This window comes from Choristoneura fumiferana, chromosome 16 (genome assembly GCF_025370935.1).
Source record: "Choristoneura fumiferana chromosome 16, NRCan_CFum_1, whole genome shotgun sequence".
Lineage (NCBI taxonomy): Eukaryota > Metazoa > Arthropoda > Insecta > Lepidoptera > Tortricidae > Choristoneura > Choristoneura fumiferana.
Genome location: NC_133487.1, coordinates 18,212,219 through 18,225,244, shown reverse-complemented (window position 1 = coordinate 18,225,244; position 13,026 = coordinate 18,212,219). Strand labels below are relative to the sequence as shown.

The 13,026-nt window shown below is 37.6% G+C and overlaps 1 protein-coding gene across 1 annotated transcript; it reads left to right on the top strand.

The window, feature by feature from the left end:
* Positions 1-559: 559 nt before the first annotated feature.
* Positions 560-7,408, top strand: LOC141436326 (uncharacterized). The gene is made up of 4 exons (XM_074099262.1): positions 560-642; positions 4,849-5,013; positions 5,771-5,920; positions 6,743-7,408. Exons 1-4 carry the CDS (start codon positions 637-639, stop codon positions 6,899-6,901), a joined length of 480 nt encoding a protein of 159 aa, XP_073955363.1. The 5' UTR covers positions 560-636; the 3' UTR covers positions 6,902-7,408.
* The last annotated feature ends 5,618 nt before the right edge of the window (positions 7,409-13,026 follow it).

The following is a 13,026-nucleotide window of genomic DNA, read 5'->3' as shown; positions in this document are numbered from 1 at the left end:
ACACTAAAGAAACAGAAGCACAGAAGATTTAATATTAGGTATAATAAATAAATAATAAATAAATATCACGGGACAATTCACACCAATTGACCTAGTCCCAAAGTAAGCTTAGCAAAGCTTGTGTTATGGGTACTAAGCGACGGATAAATATAATTATATAGATAGATACATACTTAAATACATAGTAAACACCCAAGACCCGAGAACAAACATTCGTATTTTTCATACAAATATCTGCCCCGACACGGGAATCGAACCCGGGACCTCAAGCTTCGTAGTCAGGTTCTCTAACCACTAGGCCATCTGGTCGTCTATAAGTAATAATAGGTACTATGCAAATCAGTGAAAAACACAAATAACCAAATTAAGAATTATTATACGATATTTTAGAGCAAAATATGTGTCAGTTGCAAGACAGTTAGCAATCGCGAATGCTGAATATTGAAAATGCTGAGCAAAGGTCGCTGCTGAATAACCGTTGGGGGAGAAAAGTCCTCGAGTGGCGACCACAAATCGGAAGACGAAGCGTTAGCAGGCTCTACCAGGTGGGCAACGAATGCAGGTGGCAAGTTGTCGTTTACCGTGGCATTCTAAACGGGAAGCATTTATTCAATAGTCAACGTCTTCCGGCTGATAATGATGGTAGGTATCCAATCATTAAACAAACAACGTTTCGCAAACTTTTGTTCCACAAATTAATCGTTTTAGAACACCACATTTGACAAATTAATAATTTTACAAACTCTTTATTTGACTAAGCATCATAATTATTATAACAAATCATTTTTTAAATATAATGACCCGGATAACTCACGTCTTAAATCGAGTTTAGCTCGACATGTTTCGGGCTAATCCGTAGCCCTTCGTCTTCGGAGCAACGCGACTCAGCGGCTGCTGCAACACGCGCACTGCGCGCCGCCGCTCTGCTCGCGCGACTACCCGACGAAACTGACACCGAAACTGACACTGACGTGAGTTATCCGGGTCATTATATTTAATATGAGTGAGTCTCACGGTAGTTTCATGTTCAAAATCATTTTTTGGCAAACTATTCACTTATTATTTTCGTTATTTGGCAAAAAAACGTTTCATAAAATGCATCATTTGGTAAACACTTTATTAAGAATAAAATAGAGGTCCCTTGTAGCTCAGGTTAATTTGGTTAAGAGTTAAGATATAGGTTAGGTTAGAAGTGAGACCTAAGGGAAACTAACATCTGCCAGCGAAGTTGGTTAGGTTAGGTTAGAACTGCGACCCTAAAAAACGAACTGCTGTCCGTACAGTAGGTTAGGTTAGGTTAGGTTAGAACTGCGGCCATAAGGAATGCGAAACAGAAATGAGCCATGAGAACCATATCCTAACAATTCAAATATGTTGTGTAACTAGTTTGTCAAATAATAATTTACATATGATGTTTTGTAAAATAACTAGTTTGAAAAATGAGTTGATTGGATAATGGACATTTTTTAAACGAAGATCTACCATATTATGATGTGTTTGTAATGTTAAAAGTATTATTTATCAAATGACCATTTGTGATATGAAGTGGTGAAATGTTGTTTGCCAAATTATAGTAAACCGATAATGATGACATATTTATTATTTGGTCTTGAAATAATATGGCAACTCCACGGTTTTCCTTGATCTCGCTTAGGCACAAGGTATTAAAGTGGCTTTTAATAATGAGTTAGCGTGTCTAGACCGCTTGTTCAGGCACATGGCAACATTTGACGCATATTATAACAGAACCAGGCTTTCAAATACTTAGGTAAAACAATAGCTTAAGGTTTTTAAACATTTTAGTTTTACTTTTAGCATACAAGTCTCTTGTTTTTTACCTGACTGCCCGAAGAAGGGTTATGTTTTAATGCGGGTATGAGGGACCCTTTCTTTTGAACCATGCAAAGCAAATAAGTAGGTATTATAATTATATAAAACACCGTTTGCCCAGGTTGCTTAACGAACATGTTATCTATCTAATAATGCAGAAAAATCAGTGTAATGGTTCCAATAACAATGTAAATGGAAACTAAGTATACTCCTACTACTATTGTTTACTGTCATTCATTGATATGAGCCGTAAGTGTTTGGTGGTGTTTGTGTTCATTTGTTTTATTTTCAACGATGCCGGTGGCAGTAGTAATGTAAGTATCGTGTAGTTTTTAGGGTTCCAGAGCCAAAATGGCAAAAACGGGACCCTTATAAATAAATAATATAAATATCACGGGACAATTTACACCAATGGGACCTAGTCCCAAAGTAAGCGTACTCTGGGGGGGGGGCAACCCAACCGCGCTATATCACCATCCCACACTTGCTAAAGAAAAGAGCGTACTCCTACCTTAAAGGCCGGCAACGCACTTGTGACTCTTCTGGTGTTGCAGGTGTCCATGGGCGACGGTAATCGCTTACCATCAGGCGATCCGCCTGCTCGTTTGCCCCCTATAACATAAAAAAAAAGCTTAGCAAAGCTTTTGTTGTGGGTACTTAGCAACGGATAAATATAATTACATACTTAAATACATATTAAACACCCAAGACCCGAGAACAAACATTCGTATTTCTCATACAAATATCTGCCCCGACACGGGAATCGAACCCGGGACCTCAAGCTTCGTAGTCAGGTTCTCTAACCACTAGGCCATCTGGTCGTCCTTATAGTTACGCTTTACGCGTTTACCCTTATAGTTTCGTCAAGTCCGTCTCTCTGTCTGTCTGTCCGTCCGTATGTCACAGACATTTTACTCGAAAACTACAAAATGTATATCAATGAAATTTGGAGTACTTACAGATGTCTTGTAAAAGTCGCTATTTAGTTTTGTAGTTAAATTACAAAAATAAATATTTATAGGGGGGGCACTCCATATACGTAACAGAAATTGAAAAATAGATCGACAGCTCTTTTGAAAACATATTAAGGTTTCTCAAAAACTTTTTTGATCAAGTGAAGATTTCCGGAAATAATCGCTCCCAAAGTAGCAAAAATTGTGTCCCTCCCCCCTCTATCTTGTAAGCCGTTTGTCCAAAAATATGCAGAAAACTATGAAAAGTTAACGCTTAATAAATACTTTCAACGAAAATTGGTTTCAATATGATCGGATATACCGTTTTTGACCTCCAACAAGATGGAGCGACGACCTGGTTAAGATCGCGGGATCGCGGTGGATGCGAAAAGCACAAGACCGGTCTGAGTGGAGAGCCTTGGGGGAGGCCTATGTCCAGCAGTGGACGTCTTTCGGCTGACATGATGATGATGATGATGATACCGTTTTTGAGTTATTGCCGAAAAATTGCACTTCTCAACAAAAGGACGTAAGTGCCGTGAAGATACGCTCTTTTTCTGGTAATAGATTTTAAGACTGTAGGTGACTGTAGTAAGTGTATTTTTACATAAATGTGGTGCATTTCTTTATAGTATGGCTACGGAACCCTACACTAAGCATGGTCCAACATGCTCTTGGCCGGTTTTTTTTATGTGAATGTCAGAAAACCAGAATGATGTGACGCCGGAACGACATCTAACTGTTGCCAGTGATTACTGTCTGCAAAGAGTTCGTTTATAGCTGTTCCGCAGAAATCGTGCAATTTTTTGAGATAAATTAATTGTCTAAATCCGTCCAGCGGTTTGAGAGATATGCGGTAATAAAGAATATTACATACAAGATACGCGCGAAAAACAATATGTAACCCAATCCTCACAAACAATAAAATAATTTGAATTTGAATTTGAAATACCACTCCTTGCAGTCGGGTAAAAAATATTAAATGTTCATCTCAGAGTCTTAACTTAAACTACTTTCATAAACAACCTTCATCTAAATCGGTCCAGGGAATCGAAGACTCATTTTCGCATTTATATAATGTAGGTAAAGATTACGTGTCGTTAACTTCTTGGTCATCGAACAGCTCGAAAGTCCAGACTCAAGGTTTGGCAACGCGCAATGGAGTTTAGTGATTTGGGTGTTTGCATCAGAGACACGGAGCTGTGCTGCAAAACCTAAAATTAAATGAGACCGGGCTGTTCTCGTTACTTATTTAAGGCTGTCGAGTGTCCTTCTGCTCACAGATATAGATTACACTAGATAACGCAAACACCTCAATCTGTATGAAAACCAACCGTGTCACTTTTTTATATCTACTGTGACGTCTCAAGAGCGAATTAGCGATGTGAATTCCCCGATGTCCGCGCAAAATCGATTCAAATGCGCCGCCCGCCCGCGCCGTGGGGCTCGAGTCAGTCACTAGTCATGATTTGTCAGTTAGCGGTCAGTCTTTGTATGAGGCCAACCCCGACGTTTGGTCGGGGTTCGGACACGCGAAGTAGATGCATTTGCGTAATCTATTGTAATCTATATCTGTGCCTTCTGCTGGAAAAAGATTTATCCTTTGTTCCAGCCACTTGAGTTTAATCGATGACTTATTCGTCAGTCGTAGTTACTAGTTTGTAGTTTTGATCAATGACGACTCGATGTTATCCTGTTATTTCCTTTTCGGTCTGCCTCTACTTCAATTTCCATCCCCCGTAATTTGACGGATAATGATTATGGGCTCATTGTTTTGAGTGCATTTGGCAGAAAAAATTCATGATCAACCTAGTTTCCCCTTGGCACCCGAATCTGCAAGCAAGTTTAGACTGTTTTTCGAAATGCTGCCGTGTTTCCGATGCAAACGGATAGAATAGTCTATTGCAGTATTGCCCTTTGACAAACCTTGAGCCTAAACTGACATCCGTTTATTTTATTACAATAAACAGAGACGCCATATGAGACGCCTTTTTGTCACACAAAATATCAGAAACTTGTCAAAAATTAAGTGGTAAAACAGGCAATAACTGTTGTTTCCTTTCAGGTTAAGTTTGAAGTCATCCTCGAAAACATGACAGAATGCCAAAACCCACTGCCTCCATTCACAAAGAACCGAATGATAATACTTGATAGTAAAATTCATAAAAATAAAAGTAAAACCTATCTCAGTGGACGAAACACAGTTTTAACCGAAGTACCCTTCCAAAACGTAAGCTAAATATGTTAATCCCGTTGCCAAGAATCAGAAGTTCTTAACGCTAATGATAGTGAATAATGAGTTAGTAGACATTAAACTGACACTAGCAAAAGAAATATTCCTGTTCCCTTTCCCATTTCCAGTCCTCGTTCCCTTTGAGAATTCCGTTAAAGTACCCGTTCCTATTGTAATTCTCATTCCTTTTTCATTTCAGTTCTCATCCTTGTTCTCATTCAGAGTTTCTTCTTACTCACACTTTCATTTTCTTTCTCATTTGTGTCCTCTAACTCTATCACACTCTTAGTCATTTTCCATTCACTGTCTCTTTCTCATTTTCATTCTCACTCTCACCCTTATTCCTATAATAAAATAGGCAAAAAGCTTTATTTATTATCACGACGATGGTTTTTAGTTAGGCCTAAGTTGTAAATTAGTGACGCACCTCTCCATGAAAACTGATACCTTACTTACCTTATACTGTAAATAGGTAAGAAAACATATTTAGGTACCAAAATTATTTACCACAACCTCCGCCCAAGCATCGAGTCTAAAAGAACAAAAATTTTAGCCCTCTCTTCTTCGTCGTGCGTGATCTTCATTTTTGAAGGTCGTGCCCGTCTTGATAAGCCTTTACGCTTTGTTAGCCTTATTAGAGTCGAATTTGAACAATGAAAGTATTCTGAGCCTCTGATTCTTACCAACTGATTCAACTTGATATGTTTCTCAATGTACTTTTGGGCTTTTTATGGGCATTTTTTGACGATTCCAGTTCAGTATCAGCACCTACACCGTAGATAATTCTGGGAGACGAGACCTGAAGTTCCAAGCGCAGAAGCTGACTTGCCGCCACTTAGTCGGTCGATTGTTCCTGGAGTATGGGAATTTTCGCTACGCCAAGAACAACTGTCGGGTGTTCACGGTGAGTGACAGTGTTGTACTTAACATATTCATCATCATCATTAATTTAAGAGCTTAGCTCTTGTCGGTGGAGTAATCGCCACTCTTTTCGGTTCTCTTCCAGCGTTTTCAGCTCCTGATACGACATGACATTGACTTTTTCCTTGGCTTGATCTATAAATGACCGTCTCGGCCTTCCCCTGCCTCGCCTGCCTTCTATTCGCCCTTCCAAAATAGTTTTTATGTAACTGTCATGTCGTATCAGATGCCCCAGCATATTCCCTCTTCTATTTTCAATCGTCCTCAACAGCCGCCTTTCCTCTTCCACTAAGTCTAAAACCTCCTCATTAGTTCTCCTTTCAGTCCAGCTAATCCCCTCCATTCTCCGCCAGCACCACATCTCAAAAGAACTCAATCTGTCTCGGTCCCGCTCAGTCAATGTCCAAGTCTCGCTCCCATATAATGCTATACTCCAGATTTCCATTATTACTGAAGATAAAATCAGCCAAGTAAGAGTCGGGTTCGAGGACGTAGGAACATAAAGGTTAAGGCTACTCTCGGTTTACTTCTTAGTAAGAGAAGAAAGAACCACCGACAACCATTGGAGAAAATGAGTTCTTAAGTGGAGACTGTATCTCAGTAAACCTAAAGATGCCCTTCGGCCAGGTGGGGTGACGATCTCCGAAAGGCTGCTGATAGAAGCTGGATGCGAGCCGAGGAGAGGGAGGACGCAATGGCGCTCATTGGTGGGGAGGCCTATGTCCAACACTGGACTGCTATGTGCTGAACATGATGACGGAATTGATGATTATGCCCATAAAATACTTTTATATTTGATTTTCAGGGATCTTTTGCATACAAAGACTTCGATATGGACAAGGTTTTGCACAGAATCCCTAACTGGCACGCCACAGGCCGCTTGCTGCACCGCGTCGCGTTGACTCTGAAGGAAAACACCATTTTCTGCATCGAATTTTTGGTTTTGATTAAAAATCGCCAATGAACACAAAATATGCGGCGTAAGGCTCAAAAATATACTTACTTGTCGAAATAAAATAAGGACCACTTGAGATTCAACGGTAAAATGAAATCAAGCATACGTTTGCGTTTTGTTTGAATACATTTAATTAAACGAAAAGTATTTGTATTGTGTTATTTTGTATTAATAAAACCATTTTCCAGACAAAGAATGTTATAATTTTAAAGTACCTATTATATTTATTAGTATTTTCGTTTTACCAATAAAACTCGCGTGGCTCCTGTTTTGTTTTGGGTAAGTAGTTTGTATTTAAAACAAATAAAAGTTTAACAAATAAAAAAACAAGCTTTGATGCTACTGACTACACTTTCATTGTCATCCAATCCAGCCTACATCAGTTATTTGTGCAACAAGAGAGCAAAGTCGTTTTTTGGTGCGAGTGTTGAATTTGAACCAAGAGCAAGCGAAGGATTCTATAATTGAATCACGAGCGTAGCGAGTGATTCTAAGTTAGAATCCTGAGAGCGGTGAGTAATTCAAACACACGAGATGCAAAAAAACTTTGGTCTCGTGTGACACATACAACTTTTCACCTCAGCAGCGAGAACATAGGTTAGAATAAACAAAACAAACAATTTAACAAATGATGATTATGTTATTGCTATTATGTATTTTTATGTGTATCGAAGAAATAAATTTTTATTTAACAAATATATAAATAATACGATTATTAAGAAACAAATATACAATCTCATTTAGAAACCTTTACTTAAAATGATACGTACAGTAGTCATTACATCTTTAAAAAGTCACTAAAAAGTGGGGTGTCTTTTATATAAATGAGCTGTCTAATATATAGATTCGCCAAGCATCCTATTTGCGGACGATATATCTATAGTTTTTTCCATTTTCTGACGGCGAATATTAACTTAAAATAGGTACATCCTTTATAAAGTCATTTCATGGTTAAATGATCATAACTTACAACTAAATCTAAAAAAAAAAAACAAAATTATGCAATTTAGACCTGACCAAATACAACCATTAAAAATAGATTTTTGTTGACTGTAGACAATTTTCCATTATTAGGCTTGAATATAGATATACATACTCGTTTAAACTGGAAACACATACAACAAATTGCTAGCAAATTGAATAGGTTTACTTACGCGCTGTACAAATTGAAAAGAACTACCGACTCTAAAACAGCAACCTCCGCCTATTATGCGTAGCACACGCTTGGCTGCGGCACGGGATAGTTCTTTGGGGAAACAGCACCAACTCTAACAATATTTTCATTTTACAGTACATTTTCATAAAACGACAATTTTTTTTTAATTTAGGAATATTAACTTTACCCGGATTATATATTTTAGAAATTTGTACATTTTTTTCACTAGATAAAGATCACTTCACCCGGCCGCATAATTTACGATATCAAAACCGATTAGCTTTGCCAACCTCTACCTTGAAAATATTTCATTTCGGGCCTTAGGCGATGTGCATCTAAATATATAATAAAAATCCAGATTTAATTAAAAGCTTATAAGGTCAAACATTTAAAACTGCACTTTACAGGAATTTTTAGAGGATAAACACTAGCCAGCACTAGATAGGAAAGTATGTAATTAATATTAATATCGTGTGTTTACTAAAATTATTATGTGGACTATGTTTCAGCTAAGCTATGTGTTTTGGACGATAGTTACTTTATTGACCGATAGGTGTCGCTGTACTTAAAAATAACCTAGATAACATTTGACTGACTGTAAAACCATAAGATTGTTGAATGATTGAGGATTAAACGGATTGGCATAGCAACGGTGTTTGATGTGAACACTATGTTTAAGGCACGAGTACATACCCATACCTGCGCTCATAAGTTTAAGGTTAATAATTTACTAATTAAATTATTGCAGTGCCCTTACAGGGTTTGATTCAGTAATTTTTGTATTGTTTCAAAGCAAATAAAATTGATTTCGAGTTTGAGTTTCTATACTGTGATGATATACTGAAAGGCAAAAAATCTGGTCCTAAAATGTATTCAGTAATAGGTAATTTTTTATGTAGAGTAGGCCAAATTGTATGCTGCTGAGTATATCACTATTTTAAAAAAAACTCGTTTTTCTCAAAATGGTTTTTTTTTTAATTTAGCATATTAAACATTACAAGGGCCGATTTCGTTGACGTATCACGTATTGGTTTGAGATACGGCTTTGTAAAGTAGTGACGATGTGATGTCTATTTCAAAGAAATGATAAATATATTTGAAGCCCACGACCCTAAAATACCATTAAAATTGACGTCATTCCTAATAAAATATTCCTATTATACAACTATTTTTTTACCACATGTCTTAATCAGAGATTCTCGCAACCCATTCCAATTTCCAATACCGCCCGCCAGCCGAATTTGGGTCGCGACCCAAGGTTAGGAAACGCTGCTATACACTTTACTACCTTGTTGCTGTCACTTCATGTTTGAACCAAAGTGTAAAGATATCTTTGATCGCGACTGTACAGCAAATTTTTTTACAACAAAAAGAAACAAAGTAAAATAGCTTAAATTACAAATTGCATATTTGTAAAAACTATTAAAATCTATCCCACTAATATAATAAATGCGAAAGTTTGTAAGTCTGTTCGTTTGTTGGTTACTTCATCACGCATAAACCGCTGAACCGATTTAGATGAAATTCGGTATACAGATAGTTTGTATTCCGGGGCCTTCTTATGTCCTTGCATAGGATAGTTTTCATCCCGGAAAATTCCATAATTCCCGCGGGATAGTGTAAACCGAATTCTATGTGGACGAAGTCGTGGGTAACGGCTAGTATATTATAAATGCGAAAGTTAGTAATTTTGTCTGTTCGTTTGTTTATTACTTCATAACGCTTAAACCACTAAACAGATTTAGATAAAATTTGGTATACAGATAGTTTGAGTACCGGAGAAGGACATAGGATAGTTTTTATCCCTTAATATTGCATAGTTCCCGCGGGATAGCGATAAACGAATTCTGCGCAGACGGAGTCGCGGGCAACGGCTAGTTAATCAAACATTTGTGTAGAGGTGTGTAATAAACGGATTACAATATTTTTTCTTTTCTTTATTAGCAGAAGTGTCATTTGATATTATGATTCTCAGCTTGAAACCACCACGCATTAATTTCTATTCCGAATTGCCTAGTTCCCGTGGAATATAGTGATAAGTAATTTTTGCGCTGACTGTAATACTTAACTTTGTAACGTTTCAAATTGTAGCTTTTATCACAGCCCTGAACTCGCCAGGGGAGTCGAAGGCATGGAGATAAGTGAACTCCCCTGAGGAGTTCGCGGCGTGGAGGGATGGCTGGTCGACGATTGCGTGTTCAGACTCCACTAAGGAGTCCTACGTAGATATTTGTCTTTACGCCGGCATACATATAGCAGTAGTCTTGGTTTTTAGCCTGGCAATGAATGTGTTAAGTGACATGTCTACAATTTTACAAGCTTCTATTTAGTTTCCCATGTCCCGTTGTCTGTCTGTCTGTCTGTAATCAAATCTTGCAAGTTAAATTCGACCAACTTCCAGTAGTTGGATCGACTTGAAATTTGGTATACTTATTGTTGTATTTGACTTTGTTTATTGAAGTGACATACGTACATCAGATAGAATACAATGTATAGTAAAGAATAAGAAATTTAAACATTTTGATTAGCCAGTTATACAACATACTCCCCCGTAATCAAAACAAGATTATAAACATAAACCTATTCCTTTTATACAATTCTGATGCTTGATACGAGCCAATGGCTTAGTTAGTACATCAGCCCACATCTCCAAAGTATTGATATATACGACATTAACAATATTGTTCGATAATAAATCTCGTATATAATGAAATCTTGTGTCTATATGCTTGGTTCTGTTGTGGTGAACCGGATTCAATGCCAACTTCTGGGCAGACTGTGAATCATTATAAATAGTAATAACAGTTGACATACCAGTAAGTTCACACATCAATCGCCTCAGAAATTCAGCCTCTCTACCCGCACTGGACAAACTCATATATTCCGCTTCGCTGGACGACAGGGCAATGGTGGTTTGCTTCTTACTTTCCCATGAAATGGCTCCCCCGGCCATAGAAAAATAGAATCCGGTGTATGAACGACGATCCATAGGACAATTGGCCCAATCTGCATCCGCGTAGCCAATTAGACATCCACCGTCTTTCCTGTAAGTAATGCCCAAATCCATAGTGCCTTTCAAATATTGTAATACACGTTTTGCCGCCTTCCAATGACTTTTATCATATTTAGTATTGAATTGACTCAAATATGATGTAGCAAAAGCAATGTCTGGACGAGTATTAACGGCCAGAAAATTGAGTGAGCCTATCAATTGCTGATACGGATAGGATAATGAAGATTCACTTACATTCTTCTCACTCGGCAGAAACTTTTTAGTTTCCAACGGCGTAGGAACGCTCTTACAGTCCATCATGTGAAACTTTTGTAGCAAATCACGAATGTAACTTTCTTGAGATATTTTAATCTCATTAGGTTTGTAATGTATATTTAAACCTAAGTAATAACTAAGTTTGCCAATCACTTTCAGACTAAAATGATTCCGCAAGTCAGATATGACAGTATTTAGCGTTTTATTTTCTTTGTACAAAATGACAATGTCATCGACATGGAAAGCGAGTATTATTAACTCGTTACCAAACTTTTTAGTATAAATACATGCTTCCGAAGGAGTTTGGTTAAAACCTATGCATTGTAAAATTTCGGTCAACTTTTTATACCATGCTCGTGAAGCCTGTTTGAGGCCATAAAGCGATCGTTTCAGTAAACATACTTTATCTTCTTGACCAGGTTTTATAAATCCTTCCGGCTGACTCATATACACTTCTTCCTCCAAAATTCCGTTTAAAAATGCCGTATCAACGTCTAAATGGTGCATTTTCATTCCCTCTTCCGCAGCCAATGCGAACAACATGCGTAAAGAAGAGTTTCGAACGACTGGAGAGAAAGTTTCCAAGTAGTCAATACCATAAACTTGATTAAATCCTTTCGCGACAAGTCTGGCTTTATATTTAATTACGTCACCATGCGCATTTTTCTTCAGCTTGTAGATCCATTTGCAAGGTATGACTTTCTTATCTGGTCTATCAACGAGAACCCAAGTTTGTTTCTCAAGCAGTGACTGATATTCATCTTGCATAGCTTGATACCATTTATCACTATCTTCTGCGTTCACAGCCTGTGTATAAGTTGTAGGTTCATCCATCAGCTGAGGGGATGAAGTTTGCATGCATACACAATTGGCAGCAGAATTAGGTTTTCTGGGTCTCAAATTGTACCTTGGTTCTACAGAATCAGTATCAGATTCAGTTTCTTCTGATGAAGATGCAATAACAGGTTGAACTGACACATTTGGAGTAACAGCGTTATGCCACTGTTCCACGACATTAATATCAGACTGAACATCTTCTGATATAATATCTACAATATCAGGTTGAATCTGTTCATTTTCGATGACAGCGCTTGTGACAGGTGTTCGACTATCTGAACTATTTGACGAGTTTACTTGCGAACTAAGCAATAGAGGTACAACTGCTGATTCAGTTAAATCATTATCAGACTTACAAGTTGTCTTTACTTTCAAATCTTGAAAATCACATTCAAAAAAGTAACATCTCTGCTTTTCACAAGTCTTCTGGGATATCTAATATCTCTGAAATAATAACTTCTTGGATCTTCTGAATATCCAACGAAAATATGCTCGGATGCTTTCATGTCCAGTTTCTTCCGATTACATTCAGGGACATGGATGAATGCTCTGCATCCAAAAACACGCAGATGAGAAAGATTTGGTATTTTAGCATACCATTTCTCGTACGCCGTCTTCCCATTGAGAGCACGGTGAGGAGACCTATTTTTAAGATATACAGCCATCTCTGCAGCATCTTGCCAATAAGCCGGAGAAAGGGAACTATCAGAAAGCATTGACCTTACTTTCTCCAAAATTGAGCGATTTGTTCTTTCTGCAATAGAATTTTGCTGAGGACTGTAGGGAACTGTTGTTTGGTGTTGAATTCCTTCATTTTGTAAATATCTCGAAAATTCAGCATTAACATATTCTTTTCCATTATCGCTCTTCAAT

What these genes read in the sequence shown, in the direction of transcription:
- LOC141436326 (XM_074099262.1), top strand. An exon ending in CCGAAGTACCCTTCCAAAAC is followed by an intron (nt 5,014 to 5,770) that starts GTAAGCTAAATA and finishes TGACGATTCCAG; the next exon opens with TTCAGTATCAGCACCTACAC. An exon ending in ACAACTGTCGGGTGTTCACG is followed by an intron (nt 5,921 to 6,742) that starts GTGAGTGACAGT and finishes TTTGATTTTCAG; the next exon opens with GGATCTTTTGCATACAAAGA.